Source organism: Penicillium canariense, assembly GCF_028826845.1.
Source record: "Penicillium canariense strain IBT 26290 chromosome Unknown utg000006l_segment0_segment0, whole genome shotgun sequence".
NCBI classification, from domain to species: Eukaryota; Fungi; Ascomycota; class Eurotiomycetes; order Eurotiales; family Aspergillaceae; genus Penicillium; species Penicillium canariense.
The window spans coordinates 1,177,006-1,197,168 of record NW_026622733.1 but is presented as its reverse complement, the minus strand read 5'-3'; the positions used below and the strand labels follow the sequence as shown (position 1 = coordinate 1,197,168).

Sequence of the window (20,163 nt, the reverse complement as noted above, 5' to 3'; positions counted from 1 at the left end):
GTAGAAACCCCATGATCAAGAGCATGGAGTTTGGGTGGCATATCGAGAGAGGAAGCCAACGAATGAAGAGAATGACCAGGTTTTGATGTTCACATTTACCTGCAAGTAAATTCATGAGCACAGAGGCCACGGTAAATGCATGATCGTGTTTGGAGCTGATGGGATCTATCGCCGAACTTTATCTACACACACAGAAGCGAAATATGCGAAATGCTACTCTATAACCCTGGGATACCAACAATCTCCCTCCACGGTGCGAGTCGTCTCGGGAGTAGGTAGATGACATATACAGTGCTCAGGGCGACGGCTAAGCCGGACCACTATGGCAAGAGAACTGTTAGCTCAATTCGGAGGGGTGAAATATAGACCAAAATTGAACACTCAAAAACGAACTTTGTGGAGGTCTAACGGGACAGAACTCACCTTTTCTAGCCAGGTATGAAACCAGATGGCGGTCATGAAAAGCATCCACCAGCCTAGCCCAACCACCCCCCAAACCAAGCGCATTGACCATTTGGTTGCCAACCCGAAGTCACCATTTTGAGAACTGGCCCCGGACGCATCCGGATCGCTCGCTTTTCGTTCACGGACATCCTCCCCGGTGCGTGTAGATACCCAAAATGCGGAGAACGCCCCAACACCGACAGCCTCAAAAGCCAGAAGTGATGTGGACACCACCAGCATGAACACATGCCCACTGATGTCGTGTCCGCCTCTCCATGCCCCACCCGCGGCCTTACAGGTTGCCGCAGAGAAGAGGGTCGCTAGCTGGGCTGAAGGGCTTTCATCCAAACCCACGTTTTGCACCCGGCTCAGCGCCTCCTCACACTTGCCGCCCGTGACGAGAAAGCTGCGATCGATGATTGCGGGGCCGAAGAACCATTGTGTCATGAAATACCATATCGTGGTCGCGAGTGTATAACGCAGGAAGGCTTGGAGCGCCCGACGGACTCGTGTTTGTTGCGCCTGGGAGAGCGAGGACGAGGAGCGGTACGCGGGCTGGAAAAGAAGCAGCGAGGCGAAGGCAATGGTTGTCCACAGCCAACCAATTTTCACAAAGTAGAGATTGAAAATGTTATCCTTGCGCGCGAAATAGTTGACAGGGCTTTGGGAGAGGTGGAGGTCGGCGGCGAGAGACGGTGCCAACGCGCCCGCCGACTGCGGCGCTCGCGAAGACGCTCCGCTGGTGGAGCGAGCTACTGGCGAAATCACCGAGAACAATGACCCCAATAGCAAGGTGGCCGGGTATACGAGGAGAACGGCCGGGGAGGGTGCAGGGCGAGCGGGTGCGGCCATTATTGTCGACGAAGAGACCCCAGGTCGCGAATGTCTCTCACAGCCAGGTTGATGATTGTGATTAGTTCTGAGGGGCAAGAGGTACCAGAATGCAGTCTGCGGACATGGCAGTCGCAATCAGAAGGACTGAAGCAGGATTGACGGGGACATATGCTCAGAGTGCCTTGACAGCTGGACGGATGACATCAACTCCGCCTGCCGGCCCAGGCACCAACAATTCATGCCGTATTAACCAGGCATTCAATTTCCCGGTTGGAGGGGGAACAATCAAGTCGGAAGCTTCTAACGCGAAACAAGACAACAAACTGATTTGGAGGAACTCATATGTATAGAGGCGGCTACCAGAATGTGGAAGCAGCATGCTGGACATAACCCGTCAAACGAGACCAAACCTTCCGCGAGAGCATCGTCCAATTGCCATCGCCGATACAGCTTCCCACGCGACCTCTCAGCTCTATGCAGGCCGCATCGCTTTAGCCGCATGCATTCGAATAACTATCCTTGGGACCAGGAGTTTGAGGACGTGAGAATAAGGGTGTTACATACCATAGGGTCACGCCTCACTTCCCTTCCCTCATCGGACTCGTTTCCATCACGGGGTTTTGTATCATACACCTCGCTACAATAACCTTTGGGGTCTGTTAAGGTTATATACACTTCGGGTTTCCCCCAAAGAATAAGCTTGACATCCCTAGATGGGCCGATGTATCAGTGCATTCTCCAACGCCCGTCTGGGGAGTACTGCTGCCAATAGCGAGACCCTCGTCTTCCTCGCCAATGGCTGCATGGATCCAAGTCACTTCCCAACCTCCCGCTGGAAGTTCACTTGGCATCGTGAGAAAGAAATTAAGAGAAAATCTCCGCCACCCCGGACACGCCCACCCGGCCACACTGAGTCTGAGAGATGAGACATTGAATACAACAGGCCCATGCGAGCCGACTGTCGGAGACAACATCGGCCCCGGTTGTATGCAGCAGGGACATCGCTGCATAACCACGGAAATATTTGCCGCATGGCCCTGACGACCCGAGGAGCGGGTTTTCAACAAGAATTCAACCGGGTGGGGACAACTGTTGCGCGACCATTTTTACGGTGATCGGGATCTGGGCACGCTTCATCTCCGCTTTTAGTGGCGACCACCCAAGCTGCTGGGTTCGCCTCTGCAGGCCGATTCTGTGGTCAGCACCACACCGTATACGAGATCAGCCTGCAACGGGAATTTCTCGTTGGACCCAGCCTGGTCCGGGTGCTCCGAGCCTCTCCCACCCTTTGGCACGGTCGGACGAGGCGTGAAAGCCGTGTTTGACCATCGCTGGCGTTTGATTATCGTCGAGAGGCTCTGTCTCAGCATGGATGAAAAGAGCTTAGCGCCCTAAGCCCACCCCCCAAAAGTCAGCACCGGCGAGACGTTGGGAAGATCACCATTCAGGACTCCGTACAAGGACCCAGTGTGCAAGTATGCGCCGGAGATACAGAACACAGAAGGTCCCACGGGACTGGGCATCCGAACGAGTGTTGCATTCGCCAGAGGCAAACCGCTGTATCACAGCCTACTCAACTCTTTGCAATGCCCCACTGCGGCCGGTGATTGGACACCAAATGGCCCCTTCCCTGGCTCAGCGGATCTGCACACAGCTGGACTAATCACTTCGGCACATTCCAATGGACTAGCGGTCGACTCCTTCCTAGACTGCTCACTAATGCCCGTGAGAGCCTTTCGAGAGCCCGAACCAAACGGTCGGGACCGCGACACTTGGTCATGTAAGTGCGAGGACGAGTATTAACGGGCGGTGCATGAATCGCTTAACAGCGCTGGACCCGGCATTCTGGCACACTAACGGCTGTCGTGAAGCTGGAGGGGTCATAAGACTCCGGTCGGTGTGGCTGTTGAGCATCGCAGTCTTCCAATTTTCTCACACCTTCCAACCCTTCCCGTGAAGATTTGAGGGCGGCCGACGAGCATTCTCTCGCTCATCCACCTACGTGGGCTGGCCGGATTCGTTGCGGCATGCATCACGGCATGCAACATGGCTCGGATGCCATCGAGCCCGATGTTAGTGTCGCTCGGAGAATTAGTCCGAAAGTCGAGCTGCTTTCCAATACTAACCCCCGTGCGTAGTTCTCGGATGCTGATTCAGGTTTCCCGGGGTCGTAAGTATAGTGTGACAAGCGACGACGCGTACCCTTCCGCTGACCCTTTGATAAGGCTAAGTAATGCCAGTTACACCAACAGTATCACATCAAGTGCCCTAAACTATCAGTATGTCTCTCTCGGAATTGAAAAAAAAATAACAATCCTTTTCTTACTCGGCAACCCATCGCTAATAAGTTAGATACGAGGTACATATCACAGGAAACCACGCCCCTTCCAATGAATCCGAGCTATTGCTTAGTGTCTAGAACGGTCGCAGATATCATTCCTACCATGAAGGCGAATACGTCCTGGTAGGTCAATCCTGGTCAATCGCCTGCTGATGAATCTAATCTAATTTCTGGCCCCAGCCTAACGATGAACAAGAACAAGATCGTCTTGATCTGGTTAGTGCTTACCACACCTCATCGATCTGATCTTATCAGGATTGACCGGAGTCCCGAGGACAGAGCCATCACATTTATTTAATGCTTCTAAAAGGAGAGCTCCATGTCGCTCCAATTACCAAACCCAGGAGAGTACTAGATCTGGGCACAGGCACCGGAATATGGGCCATTGACTTTGCAGAGTAAGCTATATCTTGTGATGTGCTCCTCTATCATCCACTGACCCTCGCTAGCGAGCACCCGGAAACACAAGTAGTTGGTATGAGGCACCTTCTTGGATTTTGCAGCGATAGAACCCGGGGTATGGACTAATTCTGTACAGGAATTGATTTCAGTCCTATCCAACCATCATGGTACATATTACTTACGCTGGCTCTGTTACAATTCCCTGATACCAATGAGTGTTTGCAGGGTACCGCCTAATTGTCGCTTTGAAATCGACGACTTTGAACAACCATGGTCTTACAGTCAGCCGTTTGACTTCATCCACGGGCGCGAGCTAGAGGGCGCTATTCGCGATCATGACAGATTATTCCAACAAGCATTCGAGAACTTGAATCCAAAAGGATGGTTCGAGATGTCGACTATTGAAGTCAATACTTATTCCGATGACAGATCACATCTCAAGGCCACAAGCATGCTGGAAAGTGTGAAACACTTGCACGCAGGGTCAAAGATGTTCGGAAAGGATATGGCCTCCGTGGTTTCGTGGAAGGAGAAGATGGAGAATGCTGGATTCACTAAGGTGAAGGAAGCAATTTTCAAAGTACCCACCCTGACCTTTCAACGGAAACAATATGCTAATTTCGATATAGCTTCCACAAAGCCCCTGGCCCAAGGATCCTAAGCTCAAGGAGCTAGGCCGGTATCATCAGCTCAACATGCTAGAGGCCATGCCGACTTATAGTTACGCGCTATTCACACGCATGCTTGGATGGGATCGAATTCAGATCGAGGCGCTTTTGGTAGGCGTACGCCACGAATTAAAGGATTTGTCGAACCATTTGTATTCAAAAGTACATATAGTATACGGGCAAAAGCCCGAATGACCCTGATGGAGGGTCCGAAAAGTAAATAATATCATCTGAAGCCACCAGGATAACCCACTTACCGCATTCAAAAAAGCACTACGTGACCATTCGCCCTCTTTACGTGTGAAGAAAGACCCAAATATCATGTCCCCCCCACCCCCCTCATTCTATGCTACCAAATGATCTGCGGTTCGCAGATTCCAAAAATGCCTCTTGTGAAGGTCCGTCTTAATTCTTGACATGACGCGCGTAATACCATGAGGTGGGAGCTTGACGTGAAGGTTTGCGGATCGCGAATTTCATCTCATAGTTGGTCCAACAAATGACCTGGGCAGCGCGAGGGATACTATTGTCTGTCAGCCTCTAATAGCCATCGAAGCACCACATATGATCTCACTCTAACAGCATAAGAGTATAAAAGAAGGATTGCGTCGAGCTTTAACCGCTGTAGAGTTATTGAACATGCAGGGCCAAGGCGCCTGTCCAACTAAGCGCCGTAATCGACCGAGCCAAATCTTGTGGTTCAGAATGATTTTTCTTCACCCATACTGTCAACACTGATTATGTTCACCTTGTATTTCTCAATGGGTCTTGGACAGCCGTGATTTCAGCGAATTTCGTCGATCTCCTTGCTGCCGCTCAAACTGCGGACAACCGCCTGGGTATATCCTACTTGAGGAGACTCATAGATTCGGATCTGCTATGCGAAGAATGTTGTACTTATATCTTCTCTCCTTCTTCTGAAAAAGCAATATAAGTTCGGATCTGACATGCGAAAAGTGTTCTTTCTAAATCTCACCTCTTGCCTCCTAAAGCAACATGCTCTAACCTTGTTGACACTTTTGAGTCCACATCCCTCTATCTAATTTTGCTTTTTGGGGTACACTCTCCATGTTACAATTCAATGCGATTGCTTCACGATCACCGGCCCTTCCGTATCTCATTGTAGGACAATAAGCTCATCTTAGCCAAGCATGTTCTGAAGGTAAAACTAGCGTCCCTCCCGTGGTCACTTGTTCCCCGCATCGCGTGGTAAAGTTTACGGATTCTGATTACAAAATTCGCCGCTAGAGTGACTCGGCTACATGGCTTAAGGGATCGCTTTTAAAATAAGTCGAGAATCTTTCTTGATATTAACCACAACTTCCGAAAGGTAGCAACGAGAGCTAGACTACTTCACAGACTAAACAAGAACATACCTAGGTAAAGAATGAATAGTCGGAAACGCTGCACGATATCAATTACTGTCTCAACAAGGTGAGGGCTAGATGTTTAACGTGATTGTCGGAAGTCCCAAGTAAGATCATGTGGATAGAAGCTTAAGAACTATTAGAATTGCTCTTCGAGTCTTCGACTCCACCCTTGTTAACAAAAAGAAACAGGTATACTAACTTAGTGACGGAGTTTGACCACGAGCAAAAGCTCCAGAATGTGGCTTCGGATCGTATGGAGTAGACGGAGCATTCGGAAATATTGTCTCATGTATCCAGCGACGTCTATCCGGAATAATTTATCTAGTCCTGCCAAGTACCCGTCGAAAGTCATTTCTTGCCCGACTGCTAGTGGGATTGCTTGACCCAATAAATACTCCTTCATGCCGTTTAACAAGGAAGATTCAATGATTTTCAATTTTCAGTCATCCGTTTCTAACGGTTATGCTACACCATCTTTACCATGAAGTTTTCGCGCCTATCTTTCCTGTGTTTGGTATAGCTGTTGACGCCTATCACGGCCTTCGGATTGAATCAGCATATGAGTCGCCTACTTCTACACCTGGAAACTCAATAAAGCTTGAATGGATGGACTGCGACCAAAATTTGCACAAAGGTCACTGGAAACACTCTATATGACCTTGTCAACTGTATGGCCGGCGACTGCATGACTCTTTCTCAATTCTCAACCGCCGTCGGAGCTTATGTCGATGATTTGGCCCGCCAGCTGAACAACTTGAGGACCAATGACAATTACATAGCATAACATGTGATCGAAAGTGTCAACAAGTCTACAACCAAGAAAACATTTCGACCTTGCTCAGGCCAGCGGGAAAAGGGTTAGCAGGCCCACTGTCAGGAATTATTCTCTGTATATAACAATATCCTACTAAGCCGCCTATATATAGTTTATACAAAACCCAAATCCTGGCATCTTCTAATCAATCCCCTTCCTAGATTTTCAACCCCTCCTTGTTAGATGTCATACCTAAGCCATTCGTAAAGAACCTTCGCCTCCAGGAAAGTCGGAGCTAAGAGGCTCGTCTACCATATGGTTCAAATGGAAACAAGAATGCACAAATAGCAAGACCACCATACAATGCACCACATATGAAAATGGGTCCTGTAGTTGCCGTGTTTGCAACGGTAGCAATAACAGCTGACATTACGCCCATAAGCCTGCCGAAAGCCACTGCAATACCATTGCCCGTGGCTCTATGAGCAGATGGTAGCACCTCGGCTGTATATCCATATAGTGTACCGTAATATATCTCTAGAGTGAAAGATATGACGCAGCTGTACGTGATATTCTCAACTTGAGAAGTGACCTGAGAGTAGGCAAAGAAGAAGGCCACTACCGATATTTGTTAGTGTGGATGATAGGACAACAAATTTTAGATGATAAAATACTCACTGGTAATAACGGCACCAATAATCATCGTATAACGACGCCCTAAGAACCGCCAATTTGCCATGTGACCACCAATCATAGGTCCAAAGATACCACAGACTTGGACTAGAGCGTAATTTCTCCAAGTCTCATATGTACTGGTGATACCGAATTCAATACCACGACTAGCGAGATACGAGGGCAAGAATACATTGAACAAGGGGTACGCAAGTCCAATCATAGACCACGACAACCAGATGAGAAGAGTCGTGAAGGCCACCTCTTTCGTCATAAATAAACTTCGGATATGGATCCAAAATTCACCGATGGAGAATCTAGATTTTGAGTGAGCGGAGCTGATAGTACCACATGCTTCAAGCTGCTCCACGGTCAGGGAACATGGCCGGTCGTATTTCGATGCCAACTCTTGGAAACCCTCTATCACTTTCGCATCCTCGCCTTGTCCGAGAAGGAATTTCGGAGTTTCCTTGAGACGGATAACTGTGACTCGAGCAAGACTCATGGCGAATATCATTGCTCCCATGGTGTACATCAGATACCTCCAGCCGCTGTTGTTGGCCTTGGTGCAAGGTGTAAATGGTGCCGCATTTGGGTTGGAACAGCTGTAGTTGGCTATAGATTGCCACACATCAGGAACTCTTCAGGTACTAGGATAATTCACGACTGAATTTTAGGTAGTAGGGACTTACGCATAAAACCCCAAGCAACCAACCCTGCGATCGTACATCCAACTCCCCACCAAGCAGCAAGCCAGATTACAAGCCATTGCTTGTTGGAGGGTAAATATTCCAAGAAGACCGTAGTATCGAGAACTAGATTTCCACCAGCACCGAATGCTGAGAGGGCAATGAAGAATCCAAGCGAACCCCAGTTGGGAGCTGCGCCGGCGACGATGGTGAAAACCGCACAGATGAAGAGTGACACGTTGAAGGCGACCTTCCGTCCGAAGATGTCAGCGCTAAGGCCCCAAAACAGGGCACCGACAAGCATCCCGGTGTACACTGCGATTGTGAGGCCCGTTTCGTAGGAAGGTTGAAATTCGTAGACTGCCTGTGTGGCGATGATTCCTTGGAGTGAAAGTTGTAAAGCGTCCACGGCATACCTTGTATAAGTTTAGTATGGTAAAAGGTTTAGAATGTAGAGAGGAAATGGCAAATCTTACCCAAAGCCATTAAGAAAGAACAATTTCAAGTGATATGGTGTCCAACCAATCTCGTCCAGGGTCTGTGCTATGTGAATTAGTGAAAGGAACCATCGGAGGAAGACGTTTTCATATGTGATCATCACGAACATTGTTCACAAGGTGCATCTTTCTACTCAACGCGGGATCGAGGTCCAGAACAGCCAGGATCTCTTGCCCCTGATCAATGTTGTCGGGAGCTGAGTGATTCGACTTAGCTCCCACATTCCTCTCCTCATTGTTGAGATGGCCCTTCTGGGGGCTCTCCATCGTGACAGGGGTTCTTGCAGACATAGAGGATTGCAGGAGAAAGAGGATAAATAGTTATAGGGATGCTTTTATCAATCATAAAGATAGAAAGAAAAGGGCAGTCCAGAGCCACCTGTTTCTGCAGCGATGTCACAATAATCTACTACATAGCACCATGACCCATAGGAGATCTACTAATTCCTTTCCTTATCTTCTCCGAAAAATAGAGGAAACACATGACATTTCGCCTGTCCGGGTATCCCTGGCTCCGGTAGCGGGACTTTGAGAGGTCCGTGTAGGAGTTGCCATGATAAGGCCTTAGCCGCGTAACCATTTAAGCGATCGGATAAGATTAGGCTCTAAACCACTATCATTACCAGAATTGAATGAATCGCGACTGACAAATAGCAGTAGGCTACAAGTCTAGAAGCTCAGGTCCAATTGATAAGGATCGCAAATAAGGATCCTCTCATTTTACAGTTCTTGATCATCCTGCACTCTGCTATGCTACTGTAGTTGTTAGACTGAACCCTTTGTGGCGCCAAGAGGCGGGATGTGTAATCTAGAAACTATTTTCAAGTCGTTTTACAGGGGTTGACATTTTCTGGACCACTCGCTGCTTCCCTCTCTGCTGTTCAATAGGGTTGGCCAAGAAACCTTAGGAAAAATCTCGGCCGTGATCACTTCCAGTCAGCAATAATCTTTCCTATCTCCCCGAGTGCCGATCAAAATATCCACCTCAGATGGTCAGAATAGGTCTTTTTTCAAAAAAAATATTCACGAAGCCTGTTCTGACTTTCGGCCACACGAAGTACCCCACCCCCACGCGCGAATGCGGACAACCTGCGGGGTAGGAGCTCCACCGAGAAGGTCAATAGTTTCGCCACTAACTGCAACGGTAATATCTATCGGATACTACCTACCTAGCTACAGTGGGTATTGTCCCAGCCGAGTTCGGAGCCTCACTTGCCATATATGAATGTGCCTGTTAGTATACACCGTCAACTCGGGCCGCCTTTTTTAGCGTCTCTGGGCGCACATCAGTCAAACTTTTACTATCAAATTGTCTCCTGACTAGTACGGTCTGATTTGAAGCTCGAATCCCAGACAGAGTGTTTTTCAGATGGCGATTTCTACCATGTCTGCTGCGAATGGACAGAGAGATGGAACACTGGAAACTTGCAGTGATCTCTCCAACCTCGAAGGGCCCGCACTGAACTTGACAGTCCTGGGACTGAACAGCGGCACCTCCATGGTAAGCACAGCTCTTACGCCAACATCTTGGAGAGAACCAAGCTCTGACCGCAATTTAGGATGGCATAGACTGCGCACTTTGTCGATTCCGCCAGCAGGATCCTTCCGGCCCGGTGACATTTGAACTCTTGAAGTATGGCGAGACTCCTCTAGACCAGCAGATCAAGAGACGAGTGATGAATATGATTTTGCACAACTCAACATCGCCCGAAGAAATTGCCGAGATCAATGTTATCCTCGGCGAGGCTTTTGCGACGGCTGTGGAAGAATTTACCATTAAGCATGGTATTGACAAATCCAGCATCGATGTCCTTGGATCTCACGGCCAGACGATATGGCATCTTTCTATGCCGAATGAGAACCAAGTCAAGACGACTCTCAGTATGGCAGAAGGCACGATTCTGGCAGCTCGGACTGGAATTACAACGGTATCCGATTTTCGAATCAGCGATGTAGCTGCTGGACGTCAAGGGGCCCCGCTTATTGCATTTTTTGATGCTCTGCTTTTGCATCATCCTACCAAGCTTCGTGCATGTCAGAATATCGGCGGAATCGCCAATGTCTGCTTTATACCACCTGACAGCCATGGAGGCGTGGATGAGTGCTTTGATTTCGATACTGGGCCTGGAAACGTTTATATAGATGCAGCAGTCCGACACTTTACTAACGGCGAGCGGGAATACGACAAGGATGGTGAAATGGGGAAGCGCGGCCAAGTACACCAGGAACTCGTGGATGAATTCTTGACACACCGATACTTTGGACTGGAACCACCCAAAACAACGGGCCGCGAAGATTTCCGGGACACTCTAGCCTTTGATCTCATTTCAAAGTGCCAGAAGAAAGGGTTATCACAGGATGACATCGTGGCAACCATTACTCGAATCACCGCGCAATCGATCGTGGATCATTACCGACGCTTTGCGCCATCTCAAAATATAGACGAGATTTTCATGTGTGGCGGGGGGCCTTCAATCCAAACATCACAGATTTCATCCAGAAAAGCTACCCAAATACCCGGATTCTATTGCTGGACGAAGCTGGTATTCCGGGAAATGCCAAGGAAGCGATAACATTTGCTTGGCAGGGCATGGAAGCTGTGGTGGGGCGATCAATACTTGTCCCAGCACAAGTCGAAACTAGAAGAGAATACGTTCTTGGGAAAGTATCCCCGGGGGACAATTACCGACAAGTGATGCTGAAGGGTATGCTCTTTGGTGGCAGAGGAAGAAAGCTTCACCCAGTCAAAAACATGGTCAACATTGTCGAGGGAAAGGCCTTTAATAATAAATGGTAGTAAGTCCTAGATACATAGCTCATCAATGAAAATTCTTATATGGGATTGGAAACCCAGTAGGAGAGCTAGAAATAGCTAAGAGGTATATGCGAGTGCAGCACGCATCCAACAGGAATGAAACAAAAATATCAAAGCTAAGGACCTCCGGAGGCTCCGTGTTTGGGGTCGTATGCTGGAACGTTTTAAGATGTGCCATGACAGTCGGGGTTTCCACCGCCATCTACTCTGTGAACGGCGGACCTGTGAATTACTGTATGCGGTTATTTTTGCCTTTCTGCGTTTAGCGTCCCCATACGACTGTCAGGGCAGTCCGGTATAGCAGACCCTAGGTCGAACTAATAAATGACCGTATAGACTAAAATGGTAGCCCGTGGAGCATTTTTAGTCTAGCGGCATTATGCCGCAAAATTTTGTGCGACAACTTAGATTAGAACTTAAAAGGAAATCGTGGTAGAACCCTGATACTATCCTGCCTCTCAAAAAGGTAAGCTCCTGCGAGACAGAGCGATATTTTGAACAGCACAAGATGTAAATAATTAAACGGGCACGTCTAGACACGGGAGGAACTCAAGAAGAAAGAAAGAGAGAAAGCAAAGGAAAACAGAATGTCTGGTACAAAAACAATCGCGAGGTAGTTGTACTTGGCTTGTTCTGCTGCTAAGTTGGCGAGGCCGGCCAGAAGCATCATCTTCATGCGCTTCGAGAAGACGAGAACTTCAGGCCTCGAGCAACACTTCGGCGATCACCCGTCACATTCAGCCAGTGCTTAGTAGTGTAAACCGTTACCCTCACAGTACGGGATAGGATAATCCTTAGACTGGCAAACATAGACAGGACCTTCAACCCACGAGAATCCAGCATATGATGCGGAAACGCGACCATCAGCTTGGTAATAGGAGAGTTTGCCCTCACTGCCAACATCACCCTGGAAAACATAGCCCGAGTTGCGGATAGTCCTTGGGTTGATAACAACAACGCCCCACTTGCCCTCATCAATCGTGAAGGGGTCCGACTCAGTCTGGGTGGTGGACCAGGTCTTAGTGGCGGAGAAACCAAGAGTGGTAGAGAGCCAGTTCTTGATCAAGGTGAATGTGGTGCTGTCGCTGACTGTGAGAGCATTCTGAATGGTTCGTCCATAAGTCAAAGTGATTGTTTTGGGGCCTTGTACAACTCCAGTCATTGGCATATCCCAGTCAAGGAATTCCGTCTGGTCAAAGGGAAGGAGGATAGTAGCAGCGCCGTTGCGTGCCTCAAGGGCGGATCCAGTCCCATTAACAAAGTGGGGCTCAGGCATGGAGAGATTGGCAGGTCTGTGGCCGATGGAGTCAATCACGCCCGAGAGGCGGTTCTTTTCGAACACTTCAGGCTGCCCGTCACGGACGTAAAGAACGTCATTTGATGACAAAGCTTTTGGTACTGATGCGGCAGAGGCAAGGGTCGAGCCTACAACGAGGCCGAAAAGGGTAGAAGAAAGCATTATGTTGTATAATCAAAGTTAATTGAGAAGACAGATAGAATTGAGCAAAGAATGAAGTATATCAGTTAGAAACTGAATAAATAGAGCAAGAAGAAAAATTGTGAAGAGCTTGGGGTGCTAGAATCAGTCATTATCCTGGAAATCAACCATCCTTATATACTTCCAGAGTGAGTAGGTATACACTGCACCTCCTTAACAAGACCATCTATAGGGTTCGGATTTTCCATGACAGGGGGATCCTAGATCCACAGGCTCAAGCCCCATGTGGTAGGGCTTCAGGATAAATCCTGAGCCAGGGATTACCTTACTTCTACTAGTAACTAACCAATAATAATCACTGTAGGCTCACGTGCTGCAAAATCTTTTGTATCAATAACTGCATGAATCAGAAACCACAACACCTCAACACCCTAACGCCACCACTAACCCCCTAATCCCTGTGTGGATCAATTAAAAAACCCATTTTTATGAAACTTACTTCTTCTCTAAGCCAGATTATCAGTAGCTAGGTACGGAGTTGTCGTTACAAGCTGAAAACGTAAAGCCTAGTATGCATTCAAGACGAATAAGATCAAGCGAGTGATTTTCGGCAGAAATCAGGGGGATAAGCCACCCCTGCGGCACGTGTCTGTGTCGCCGATCCTCGGTTGTTACAAAGCCTGAGTGCATGACTAATCCCTAATTACATACAAAATACCGAGCTAATGTGGTCTCCTGTGAGATCCTTCCCTTGCTAGCGGTAAATTATCGCTGAATGTTCTGACCCCCTCGGGCGCTTGGCTTGAACCTCCTGACGCAGCCAGTGTTGGTGGATGTCAACATGGTAGACAGAGTCCACTCGGGCACCGGCAGCAGCACTCTACCTAATAGATACTTTGGTCCTGCCTTTGTAGGCGTATTGTTAGCACTATTTTACGCCACCTGCAAGGGTGTCTCGCGATTAGGCCCTGTCTAGATAATACAGACATTCTCGAAGGTTTTCTTGCTTCGAAAGTGGGGTGGAAGGCGTTAAAACTGTTAGCACCCAGGACCTCATCTCGCGATTAACTCCATTCTATCTTCAGGCAAACCATTATATGCGCGAATTACCGACCTGAATCTCGGCACATGTTAGGTAGTAGCAGTTGCCGGTCCTGGACGGGGCGCAGGGATCCTCAGTAGTGGCACTAATTCACTTCACGTTGAATAGTTAAGCGGGCCCCATAGGGGCCTAGTGAGAAAATGCTGCTGGTATTTTGATCCAGGACAAGCAGCTCATGTCTTTTTCTCATGATATCTTCAGTATGAATTGTGTTCTTGCTGTTGCTTTTGACTGTTTTACACTCTAGAAAATGCATTGGAGTGATGCAGGATGTCGAGCGGGCCGCTCATCTCAAACTCTAAGTTCAATAGTAGGGTCTGATCTATCAAATTAAAGTTCTAGCTAGATCGGAATATCCGGCAAAGTCCGCAGAAAACACAAGGATGTCTCACTTTTACGCCCGTCATGTACTAGAGTGGGTCACTTGAACGGTTTGTAAATCAAAGTGTAGCTATACACGTGGTTATACCCATGTCAGGGGAGATTCTTACTTCTATAGTTCTCAAATACTTAGAGATAGTATTACCAACTCTCCGAAGACCACACTTTAAGATTTAAGATCACGGCATCCCGACCTTTTCTTCTTCCTACTCAACAAATATATTCTCTGATTTATCACTCTCTCTTTCTGTACATTCTCTACTATATTTCCTACCTGGTGTTTATTTACTCTTTACTTATCCCCTCCAACTACAATCATCATGCGTTTCATCACCGTTGCTCTCGCTGCCGCTATGGCCTCAGTGTATTTCTACTCCCCTTTACAACCTTGGAAAGCTATATTAACTTCTCTTACAAACAGTGCTTCTGCCAACCTGCACACCAGTGCCACTTGTGTTAACTGGAAGGGTGGCCAGGTATAAAAGCACTCCCCTTTACTGCTTTTCTATATCCAAGGTACTAATATTGCTTGTCTGCATTCCAGAATGTTGCCAATGTCGGCGCCACTAAAGAAATGTGCCTGGCATACAGAGTGGCCCACATGGGAAGCGAGTGGTGGGACAGTTGCCCTGACTGCACATATGTAAGCTACCTCCTCTCTTGAGTTATTACGCATAAGCTTTGAGGAGTATGATCACTGACCCCAACTTCGCTTATGTAGGTCGAGGTTAACCACCTTCCCACCTGCCACTCCGCTGGAAACCATATGGGAGGCGATCAAATTGAAGCATTTTGCCAAAAGTATGGCGGCGGTGCTGGCGCCCTGGCAAATTAAATGAAGTGTAGCCCCAAGTGTTGCCCCGAAGGGTTCTTATTTGAGTGAACTGGATCAAGCAGTGAGGCTGTTGGTATATTTTAAGTCTAATCTTTCGCTGGACATTGTCCAAACATCCATAGTATAGTCACAATATTGATTTTGAAATTTTGTGATCGTCACATTCAGTCCAATAGTCCCACTCTCCATTTTATTCATATAGATCTTTTGACCAAAAATTGTTTGTGTGTGCTAATAATTGCGTGGAAACTTAAAACACGTAGTGGTCTTGGACTAATTTTGGTAAAATCAGGGAGCTGGTTTAAGCTTGGGATACTAAGACCGGCGGGCCAGAGCTTAAAACCCAATTAGCGAATAATTATTCCAAGATCAGCATAGAACCCTGCGCATCTACTCCGTAAACACTAACGGACGCCCAGTTGGGTGATTTCCAGAAACACGTGTGTTCGGAGGACCCTGACGTTGACTGGGGCCAGCCCTGGGAGTAGTGCATGTATTTCAGTGTACACGCCCTTTTTATGTATAAAGAGCTCTTTTCAGGGTTAGTGCGCGGGTAATGTGAGTGGGTCCCCTGACCCACGTTGTGCTTACCTAGATGCTAAGAGGAGGGCGCCAAGGGCAAATATCCTCGAAGGAGCAAGTCTCTGAGAGCCAGGCAGCTAGCTTGATAGCCCCTTTTGGGGTCCCTAGGAGAGAGGCAATTGCCTCAGAGGGAAGGCCTAGTGTCTTTAGCAAACTTCTTTTCCTAATCCGGCAGAAATGGTGTGCTCAAGGGCAGGGCCTTGCCCCATAGTTCAAGCAGCAGGGCACGCTACGATACCCCGTCGGACGGTCTTCCAACTCTCGTGTGGAAGAACCTCTAAGGAGCCCTAAAATACCCCATCACTGGGATCGTTACGGCATCAATCAAGCTTGAGCACCACCCGAGGCGATGGCGAGGAGCAGAAGTCGTGGTGCTACGCAAGCCCTCGAATCAGGACTATTCGATTGCTGGGGCATATCGCCTGATCTTGCTCCTTAACATACTTAGTAAAATCCTCGAAGTAGTTATGGCTCTACGACTGTCGTACCTAGCGGAGAGAAATAGCCTGTTACCCGATACACAATTCGGTGGGCGACTAGGCAGGACCACGGAATAGGCCTTCCTAGTCCTATCTAGCGCTACCGACCGAGCTTAGTATAAATATGGCGTAGTGACGCTCGTCGCGTTCGATCTAAAAGGAGCCTTCAACGGGGTCAATAAACTTAGCCTCGACTGCCGCCTCCGGGTAAAGGGAATCCCGACCATCGCTCGAAAGTGGATAGGGAGTTTTATGACCGACCGCTTCGCTAGTATAGGCCTTGACGACTTCCGTACCGAGGTCTTACCGCTAGCGAATACAGTACTGGCGCAAGGCTCACCACTCTCACCGATTTTGTTTTCGTTCTCTAACTCCGATCTAGTCGACGAACCGGTCGATTTCCACGGTAGCGTATTAGCCTTCATCAATGACTACTTCCGTTGGCGAGTAGGCCGCTCGGCCGAAGAGAACTTGGCCAAGATAGAATCTGAAGATATCCCTCGCACGAGTTATGGGCCCGGCAGACAGGGTCCTGTTAGCGGCCGAAAAGACCGAGCTAATCCACATCACGAGAGGAAGAATCGAGCAGTTACAAGGATAAGTGGTAATGGACGGTAAAACAGTCAAATAGTCGCCCACTACCAAGATACTCGGGGTATTTTTGACCTTGAGTTACGGTAGAAAGAGCACGCCCAGCAAGCCATCAAGCGCGCCACCAAGGTAGCCATTGCCCCGAACAAATGCGACAGATCTTCCAAGCCTGCATCACACTAGTAGTAGACTAGCAAACTAAAACGAGGCTTCCCACGCTACCTCGATGTCACCCTATTTGGAGTGCCCTCCTACTAGCACAGAAACGGAGAAACAACATCAGAAACTACACTCGTTTTCCGCTAGTAGAAGCTTTGAAGACTATTGACTTACAAAGACCAAATGAACTGAGACGAATGACCCAAGCTCGCTACCACCGTGGCGCGCTAAGGCATTTGCAGAGATTGTGTTTGGATCAGACCGAAAAACGTGGCGCAGCGAGCTGAAACGGCCTAAATTACATCATACACTGTTGTCTACTCAGATACCTCTAGACGCAAGCGGCAGCTAGGTGCTGCCATCACGGTATTCAATATCAGGTTGAAGTAGTTGAGGTCCAAAAGTTCCAGGTCGGGCCAACAGACCGGTGGTCAGTCCATACAGCGGAGCTCATTAGCATCTTCTACGCTATGAGCGTGGTGTTCAAGATCGCCATCAGCAATCAAGTTTGAATAATACAGCAAGAATCGCCAATTCTAAGCGACCGTAGGTCGGCCTTGCAGACAACTCAGAACCCAAGGAAGAGGTCAGGGCAACGGATTGCGCACGCGATCCTCCAAGCCGCCACGGAGGTCCAACTAGGGGGAATTGCGCTTCGCCTTCAATGGATACCAGGGGACTGCAATAAACCGGGAAACGATGCTGCGGATCGATTAGTCAAGGACACCGCGCGCCCAGGCAAACCCCACCCCTTCCGCCCACTACTATCACGGGAAAGTGCGCGTCTGCCCGGCAATATGCTCAACCAGTGGGATCAGGCATGGACGTCATCCAACAAAGGTGATCACTGCGAAAGATCGGCACCTACCAGCAGCCTACACAGGAGGCTATATGTGAGCTTGCCCAGGAACCAGGATTATTAGTCTGAGGATAGACAAAGTTGAACGTTATAACAGGTAAGGCTGCCGTTTCCTTCACTACAGGTAATAATATTGGCTAGTGAGCCTAGAGCGACTATACTGTTGGCCATTGTACGTAAGTACTGGATCAACGCACCTGATATCCTATCTCTTCTTAGAACTTTTCCCTATTCCGCCACAGTAGGGAAACATAATTCCTGAAAATTACCACAGCCGGGCGGGAATTAAAAATTAAGATATTTTTTATTAAAACTGCAGATATAACACAATTCGTCGAGTAATTTAAAGCTGGCTGTGACTGTATCAAAATAGAGTTGAATATATATAAGCCATGTGAAGGTTCCCCAGGACTCTCCAACATAACGGTGAACTAAATCTCTGAGGTCCTCAATAATTGTCCATAACGCGTATTACCTGTCCATTATTCTCAACTAATTACTTGAATTATTTCAAGGGTAGCTATCTGGGTTTGCCCCCGAGATTGTAGCTTTTCGTGCGGCAATTTGTCTTTTCAGCTCCGCCTCTTTGTCTGCCAACACCTGCATTTGCTGCAAGCGTTCTCTTTCTTCCGCGATACGCGCCATTTCCGCCTCGAGCTGCGCCAGCTGCATGTCCGTGCTTTCTACACCTGACGACGGCTGTTCAGTACCCTCTCGAGTATTCACTTGTGGGTTCTGCGACGGCGTACCAGAGTCGGTCAAGGCACTCATTGAAGCATCTAAACCTCCACTTGAGATTGTTTCAGAGGCAGGCGTAGAAGCGGCCGATATGAATGCCTGGCGAGATACCTCGTTACTCACGGATGAGTAGGTTTTAGAAGAGTGATGGCCTAGCGAGATCCTGTGCTTGTGCGTAGCGAGAGCTGCCGCGGGCGGATATTGGACGGCAGAATTGCCACTCAACTCGTAAACACCGGGATTCAGCGTACCGGCAGCCAGGGGTGGCGATTCAAATACAGAACTGCTGTCTGCTTCGTGAAGAGCGGTGCTGTCTGCTTCGGCAGGAAGGTTTTTTGACGCTGGCGAGGGTTCCTCTGGCCACGGTTGTTGACTGATTTCGGGAATGTTGTTGCCGGCACCGGTTCGCCTGTTCTCTCTTCGTTTGCGGAAGTACCAAAATAGAGATAACCCTAATACTATGACGACTAGTGGAATTGCCACTCCGATGCCAGCCTTTGCTCCAGTCGAGAGACCCGAGGAGGATGAAGACGATGCGGTAACTGTAGACGCGCTTCCGGTAGTAGTTGACGTTGGTGTTGATGTTATTGTTTCACTACCAGTTGAAGCAGTCGCTGTCGCCGAAGCCTGTGTAGCCGATATTACCGTCACAGACTGCTGCGAAGAGACTGAATCTCCATAAGCGGTAGTGGAATAGTAGCCTCCATCACTATCACTGGTAGTGGAATAGTAACCTCCATCACTATCACTGGTAGTGGAATAGTAATCTCCATCACTATAACTGACTTGAACCTCTCGTCGTCGATGCAACCTTGCGAACTGAGCCATATACTCTGGCAGTTGAATATTTTCGCCGACCAGCTCGCAAAAGTCGAGAATTCGCGATGGAGTCCCTTCAAAGAGATAGAAATTAGTCATGGTGAGGTAGGAAGCGAAAGAAAACAGGGAGCTACAAACAGCGTTTATCCGGGTTCTCTGGACATGAGTTCATGCAAGCCTCGACATGTTCATCCGCTGCGATACCTGGGATTGATCTACATATGCAGGTGAAGTCGAAGTACGCGCAACCGCACTCCAGAGCTGGTGGATACAAGCATTGAAACTAGAATTTTCCAAATTTCCAAATTGCAACGTCAGTATTCATTCTCAATTGTTGGCCTTGGCCAGCCACGAGTAAACAGAAGCTGCGGCGGACGATAGCGGCCACCTGGGAAAGTGCATAATTTAGGCATATTCAAGACCGCCCTAGGGACCGCTCTGTAACGCAGGAATCGTTCTTTACACTGTCTTTCCCATATAAAAATAGATTCCCCACTTTCTACTTACCCCCCACCTTGACGCCATTTCTTACCGCTAATCCTAGGTGGTAAGCTGAAGCTATTCGTACCATACAATCTGCTAACTCTCGATATCCCTAGGCGTTGAATACCCTCGCTGTTGCCCTCGCTGTAGCCGTCGTTGCATACCCTCGCTGTTGCCCTCGCTGTGGCTGTCGTTGCATGTCCTCGCTGTC

The 20,163-nt window shown here is 48.5% G+C and overlaps 8 protein-coding genes across 8 annotated transcripts; 4 read left to right on the top strand and 4 right to left on the bottom strand.

Moving 5' to 3' along the window:
• Positions 1 to 218: 218 nt before the first annotated feature.
• On the bottom strand, positions 219 to 1,296 carry N7482_008413 (putative inositol phospholipid biosynthesis protein Scs3; the record flags this gene model as incomplete). Its single annotated transcript, XM_056690537.1, has 2 exons — positions 219 to 320; positions 424 to 1,296. 2 exons carry the CDS (start codon positions 1,294 to 1,296, stop codon positions 219 to 221), a joined length of 975 nt encoding a protein of 324 aa, XP_056540302.1.
• A 1,701-nt stretch (positions 1,297 to 2,997) lies between these two features.
• Positions 2,998 to 3,917, top strand: N7482_008412 (uncharacterized protein; the record flags this gene model as incomplete). Its single annotated transcript, XM_056690536.1, has 7 exons — positions 2,998 to 3,058; positions 3,108 to 3,157; positions 3,198 to 3,350; positions 3,417 to 3,448; positions 3,519 to 3,557; positions 3,698 to 3,742; positions 3,800 to 3,917. 7 exons carry the CDS (start codon positions 2,998 to 3,000, stop codon positions 3,915 to 3,917), a joined length of 498 nt encoding a protein of 165 aa, XP_056540301.1.
• On the top strand, positions 3,917 to 4,884 carry N7482_008411 (class I SAM-dependent methyltransferase; the record flags this gene model as incomplete). Its single annotated transcript, XM_056690535.1, has 3 exons — positions 3,917 to 4,017; positions 4,247 to 4,601; positions 4,651 to 4,884. The coding sequence occupies 3 exons, from the start codon at positions 3,917 to 3,919 to the stop codon at positions 4,882 to 4,884; spliced, it is 690 nt and encodes a 229-aa protein (XP_056540300.1).
• A 2,224-nt stretch (positions 4,885 to 7,108) lies between these two features.
• N7482_008410 (MFS transporter) lies at positions 7,109 to 8,781 on the bottom strand (the record flags this gene model as incomplete). The annotated part of the gene is made up of 4 exons (XM_056690534.1): positions 7,109 to 7,431; positions 7,492 to 8,124; positions 8,178 to 8,590; positions 8,651 to 8,781. The coding sequence occupies 4 exons, from the start codon at positions 8,779 to 8,781 to the stop codon at positions 7,109 to 7,111; spliced, it is 1,500 nt and encodes a 499-aa protein (XP_056540299.1).
• A 1,259-nt stretch (positions 8,782 to 10,040) lies between these two features.
• N7482_008409 (UPF0075 domain protein) lies at positions 10,041 to 11,244 on the top strand (the record flags this gene model as incomplete). The annotated part of the gene is made up of 2 exons (XM_056690533.1): positions 10,041 to 10,172; positions 10,231 to 11,244. 2 exons carry the CDS (start codon positions 10,041 to 10,043, stop codon positions 11,242 to 11,244), a joined length of 1,146 nt encoding a protein of 381 aa, XP_056540298.1.
• A 990-nt stretch (positions 11,245 to 12,234) lies between these two features.
• N7482_008408 (uncharacterized protein) lies at positions 12,235 to 12,945 on the bottom strand (the record flags this gene model as incomplete). Its single annotated transcript, XM_056690532.1, has 1 exon — positions 12,235 to 12,945. One exon carries the CDS (start codon positions 12,943 to 12,945, stop codon positions 12,235 to 12,237), a length of 711 nt encoding a protein of 236 aa, XP_056540297.1.
• A 3,163-nt stretch (positions 12,946 to 16,108) lies between these two features.
• Positions 16,109 to 17,976, top strand: N7482_008407 (uncharacterized protein; the record flags this gene model as incomplete). The annotated part of the gene is given in 6 exon segments (XM_056690531.1): positions 16,109 to 16,352; positions 16,437 to 16,907; positions 17,201 to 17,323; positions 17,379 to 17,419; positions 17,434 to 17,559; positions 17,575 to 17,976. Coding segments are annotated over 6 exon segments (1,407 nt in total), but the record flags the coding sequence as incomplete, so codon positions are not given.
• Positions 17,977 to 18,422: 446 nt separating this feature from the next.
• N7482_008406 (uncharacterized protein) lies at positions 18,423 to 19,568 on the bottom strand (the record flags this gene model as incomplete). Its single annotated transcript, XM_056690530.1, has 1 exon — positions 18,423 to 19,568. The coding sequence occupies one exon, from the start codon at positions 19,566 to 19,568 to the stop codon at positions 18,423 to 18,425; it is 1,146 nt and encodes a 381-aa protein (XP_056540295.1).
• Between the last annotated feature and the right edge of the window lie 595 nt (positions 19,569 to 20,163).